Source organism: Lagopus muta, unplaced genomic scaffold (genome assembly GCF_023343835.1).
Source record: "Lagopus muta isolate bLagMut1 unplaced genomic scaffold, bLagMut1 primary scaffold_216, whole genome shotgun sequence".
Taxonomy (NCBI): Eukaryota; Metazoa; Chordata; class Aves; order Galliformes; family Phasianidae; genus Lagopus; species Lagopus muta.
The window spans coordinates 1-4,976 of record NW_026040255.1 but is presented as its reverse complement, the minus strand read 5'-3'; the positions used below and the strand labels follow the sequence as shown (position 1 = coordinate 4,976).

The 4,976-nt window shown below is 68.5% G+C and overlaps 1 protein-coding gene across 1 annotated transcript; it reads left to right on the top strand.

The window, feature by feature from the left end:
- The first annotated feature begins 1,898 nt into the window (after window positions 1–1,898).
- Window positions 1,899–4,940, top strand: LOC125687790 (coiled-coil domain-containing protein 81-like). The gene is made up of 8 exons (XM_048933053.1): window positions 1,899–1,920; window positions 2,088–2,149; window positions 2,575–2,728; window positions 2,896–3,152; window positions 3,321–3,406; window positions 3,719–3,810; window positions 4,274–4,376; window positions 4,484–4,940. The coding sequence occupies exons 1-8, from the start codon at window positions 1,899–1,901 to the stop codon at window positions 4,938–4,940; spliced, it is 1,233 nt and encodes a 410-aa protein (XP_048789010.1).
- The last annotated feature ends 36 nt before the right edge of the window (window positions 4,941–4,976 follow it).

The following is a 4,976-nucleotide window of genomic DNA, read 5'->3' as shown; positions in this document are numbered from 1 at the left end:
GCTGGGGGTCCTGATGGACGAGAGGCTGAACACGAGGCAGCAGTGCGCAGCTCGAAAGGCAAATGGGATCCTTGGGGTCCCTTCCAACCCGGGTGATTCTGTGATTCTGTGAAAGCAGCAGAGAAGTGAAGACACCCTGGTGCAGCCCAGTAAAAAGGCAGCATGGCCTCGTAGTGCTCAGCGGGGTCCCAGAGGAACAAGGAGGAGCTGGGAGGAGTGCAGAGCAGAACGGAGCAGAAAGGTGCAGCACGGCCAAGTGACAACCAGTGAGGAGCAGCACGGCCTCAGAGCGGTCAGTGGAGCCCTGTAGGAATCAGCAGAGAGCAGCAGGAAGGCACAGCTGTGCCCAGGGCCGCTGCCGGCCTCTGCCTCTGCCTTTGGGCCTTTGGCCTGGTGCCGGCCTCTGCCTCTGGCTTTGGGCCTTCAGCCTGGTGCCGGCCTCTGCCTCTGGCTTTGGGCCCTCGGCCTGGTGCCGGCCTCTACCTCTGGCTTTGGGCCTTCAGCCTGGTGCCGGCCTCTCGGGCTGTGCGTCAGGCCTCGGCCTGGTGCCGGCCTTTCAGGACTGGCTTTAGGCTCCATGGCCATTGCCAGCCCGCCCGGCTGTAGGTGTGGCTGTCAGGCCCGGCTCTGGCGCTGCCCCTGTGGCTGTAACCGCGGCATGATGGCCCAGGGCTGGTGCTGGCTCTCTGGCTGGAGCTTCAGACTTCAGGGCCGGCTCTCAGGCTGTGGCTTCAGGCCCGAAGCTGGTGGCTGCTTCTCGTGCTGTGGCTCCAGGTTTAGGCCCAGGGCCAGGGCAGCCTCTCTGGCTGGGCTTCAAACCCAGGGTCGCTGCTGGCCGCTCAGGCTGTGGCTTCAGGTCCCTCGGCCGCTGCCAGTCTCTCTGGCTGTGTTTCGGCCCCAGGGCCACTGCTGGCTCCTCTGGCAGCACCTTTAGGCCCAGGCCGTGTGCCAGCCTCTCTAAGTGGGGCTGTGGCTGTGAGCCCCTGGGCTGCATGCAGCCTTTTGGGCTCTGGCCCAAAGTCACCAGGCCTGGTAGCAGATTGTGAGAAAACAGGGAGCCCTTGTGGGATGGTGGTGGTGCCTGGGCTTCGTGCGGTTCTCCGTCCCGGCCTCTGCAGGCGTTCGGCTGCCACGGCGACGAGGGCAGCAGGCTGCTGTGCCGGCTGTGTCACAATGGGCGGCAGCAGCGCCACGGCAACGATTGTGACACGGCCGCCCAGGAGGGGTCTGAAGGCGCTGCCTGGCCGAGGGTCCCACATCCCTGAGCATCTGGCAGAGAGCAGACGCATCTCTGTCAGCTGAAGGGACGAGCATCTCTGTGCCTGACGGACGGAGGAGCATCTTTGTGCCTCGTAAGGGGACGAGCATCTCTGTGCTGGACAGACAGAGGAGCATCTTTGTGCCTCGTAAGGGGACGAGCATCTCTGTGCTGGACAGACAGAGGAGCATTTCTGAGCCTTGTAAGGAGATGAGCATCTCTGAACCAGACGGACGGAGGAGCAGCTCTGTGTCTCGGGAGGAGATGAGCATCTCTGAACTGGATGGACGGAGGAGCACCTCTGTGTCTCGGGAGGAGATGAGCATCTCTGCACCGGACGGACGGAGGAGCACCTCTGTGCCATGGGAGGGGATGAGATTCCCTGCGCTGGACGGGCGGAGGAGCCGCTCTCTGCCGGACGGACGGAGGAGCTTCTTTGTGCCGGACGGACGGAGGAGCCGCTCCCTGCCGCACGGATGGAGGGGCTTCCCCTGTGCCACGTGAGCAGACGAGCAGCTCGGCGTTGGACGGAGGGACGAGCCCCCAGGCGGCTGTTGGCGATGGCGAGCATCCTGCTGCGGAGCAGCCAGCCCAGATCACGTTCTGGGAGGATGGCCCCGCCGCACGGCGTGACTACGCCATGCCGGAGGTCAGCGCCAAAGGTACGCGGGCCCACAGCCGGCACGGCGTCAGCGCGAGGGCCGCCTCCGCGTGGGGCCGGGGCCGGCGACGGCGCTTTGTGTCTGCCCCCTCCGTGCTGCTGCGAGGCAGGAGGAGCGCCGGGAGGCGGCGGCAGCAGAGCGTGACCTGCTTTTCCTTTGCCCTGCAGTGCGATTCGCCGTCTGGGACGCGGTGGCCGCCTGCATCCAGGAGCGGCTCCTGCTGCGCAAGGTGGGTCGGCGCCTTCTTTCCGCTCGGCTGCCTGGAGCGGTGGGGAGTCCCTCGCCTCGGGCCGCAGAGCGCAGCGCCTCTTCCCCTGTGCCAAGGGGGGGAACTGGGCCCCCAAATGCCCCTAAGGCAGCAGCGAGGCTCCCGCAGCGTGGTGCGATGCACGGTGCGGCGTGTCGGGGCTGAGCCCGGCCCCTGGGAACCTCTGGCTTCCACCAAGCTGCCGCTGCCCTGGCTGCTGCGCTGCGCTTTGGCAGGGAGAGGGAGAGGAGGGGCGGCCCTTCCCAAAGCTCTCCCGCTGCCCCGGCCTGAGCTTCCAAACAGGGCCAGGGGCACGGCGGGACCCGAGGCGCCGTCCCCGACAGGGCGACCTGCAGCTCTTCGTCCGGCCTTAACCCTGCGGCCCTTCCCTTCTCTCCCACGCGCAGGATGTCCGCATTCCCACCTTCGGCACCTTCAGCATGGCCTCCCAGCAGGTTGAGGCCGACAACGGAGCCGTGACGCTGCAGTGGCCCGTGTTCCGCCTGGCCAGGAACCTCGCGGGCTGCCGGGACCTGGTGGAGAACCAGGAGCACCTCACAGGTACGAGGGGGCTTTCGCCCTTCCTTGCTCTCGCCTGCGTGCCCACAAGCAATCCAGCCCTCCTCGCAGCCCAGCCAAGCGTGGGGCTGTCCTGGCCGGCGCCGGCAACGAGTGGCACTGGGGAAGCGGCGGCGGAAACGGAGCCTGAGAGCCTTGTGATTTTGCAGGCCATAAGGAGGTGGAGCCCCTCAAATACGCAGAGGTGGCGGCGGCCGCGGCGGTGAGCCGTGAGACCGGCAAGGCCTGCGTGTTGGACACCACGTCCTTGGTCTGCCACTGCCTGAGGAAGGGGGAGGACGTGGCCTTTGTCCTGAAGGACGTCGGAGTGCTGCTCATCCAGGGAACCGGCGTCCAGATGAAGTTCTACTACGACTTCCTGGAGAGCATCAACGGCCAGGAGAACCTGGAGAAAGTTGTTCTCAAGGTGAGCTTTGGGTTTCCCCACGGCCCTGGCGCTGCCCGCAGGCGGCTCACCAGGACGGCGCCAGTGCTGCGCTGCTGCCGGCTCTGCTGGCCTCGGCCGCTCCAGCGCTGCGCAGAGCCTCGGCCGTCAGCAGGACGTCCCCCATCCTCGCCGTCGCTCCCCCCGCAGGTGCCCTGGCTGCTGGACATGGTGGTGTCCCGGGTGGCGGCCGCAGCCTCGCTGACGTCCTCCGGCCGAGCCGTCGTCTTTCCCAGGTGAGTGCGTTGGTGGCTGCAGCCCCGCTTGGTGCGGCTGCTCAGCAGCGTCGGCTCCTCGGCGCCGTGGGACCGCGGGCCACGCGAGCTGGGAGCAGCTTGGCACCGCGTCCCTGGCGTCGCGCTGAGGCAGAGCTGACGGCGGAGACGAAGGCGCGCAGGCGACGTCTCCATCCCCCCGTGGCCTGGGTGACCGCGGTGCCCAGGACGGCCCTTGGCTCTGGGGCTCGCTCAGCTCGCCGTCAGCCGGCGACGCAGCCGGCAGCGAGGGCAGCCGGAGCCCCGGCTCACAGCGCCTCTCCTTTGGCACAGCTTCAAACGGGAGTTTGCACCCAGACCACCGCCAGGGAAACCCCGCAGGGCATCCAGAGCGCCGCTGCCAGCCCTCGGCCGGGACAAGAAAGGTAAAGCAGCTGCCGGCCCCTCCGTGGCCGCAAATCCCCCATCCGCCGTCAGCCAAAGGCGGCTCCGACTCGCTGAAGCGTTGCCCAGCGCCGGCCCGGCGCCGCCGCCTCCCCTCCTGCCCACACGTCGTCCTCATCGAATGCCAGGCGCTGGGTGCCCCACGGTGCCCCCATCCCCGGGGACGGCAGGGGGGGTCCGGGCCCAGCTCTCCCCCAGCCGCCATGAGAGGCTGTCGCCCGGCAGGCGGCACCCGGCTCCTCTTGCCAAAGCAGAGCCGTCAAGGCGGCCCCAGAGCAGAGCTGCGCCCCGCAGAGGAGGAGCTGGGCACCAGGCACAGGGGGCCCGCGGTCTCTGCGTGCGCCAGGGGAGCGGGGCGGCCTCTGGCTGCTTTGGGACAGGGCTGAGCGCCCCGCAGCTTCAGCGCCGCTCTGCCCTGACCGCATCTCTCCTTCCCCATGGCAGAGCTGCCGCCGCTGCCCGGCTGGATCCGCGTCACCTTTCTGGTGGAGACGCCGCCCCAGGGGCCGACAGCAAAGCAAAGGAGCCGCGTCCAGAAGAAGGCCAGGTGAGCAGGCGGCTCAGGCCTGGCGTCTGTTTCCCCAGGCTCGCGGTTGCAGGATGCGGCCCCAAAGCCGCCACCGCTCACACAGCCCTCCTGCTCTGTCCTTGCAGGCAGCCGCCAGCCATCGCACAGCTGTCTGCCGCCAAAGCGAAGGAGAAGAAGGAGAAGAAGGAGAAGAAGGAGAAGAAGGAGAAGAAGGAGAAGCAGGCGGCCAAACGCTCTGCCCAAAGGGCGGCCGTGGCACAGATGGGTCCGGCAGGGGCGGCACGAGATGCCAGCGGCCAGGAGAAGTGGCGCAGCGTGGTGACGGCCGCCGCTGGAGGAGCAGTGCTGGATGAGGCCCGGGCCGAGGCCAAGGCCAGGCGCCGCCGCGCAGCCCCGGCCCTGCAGCAAACGCCGCTGGTGGCCCTGTGGTCCCGCAGCTCCGACTGCAGCCTGCTGGGGGAGCGCAGCCGCAGCGCCTCCCCTGCGGTGCCAGCGGCGCACAAGGGGAGCGGATCCACGCAGGGCCGGCCGCCGAGGGGCGACGCGGGGCTCCCCGTGTGGAGGCCGATCTGTCCGCGCTGAGCGGGGCGCCCAGGAGAAGCAGAGCTGCAGGCAGGC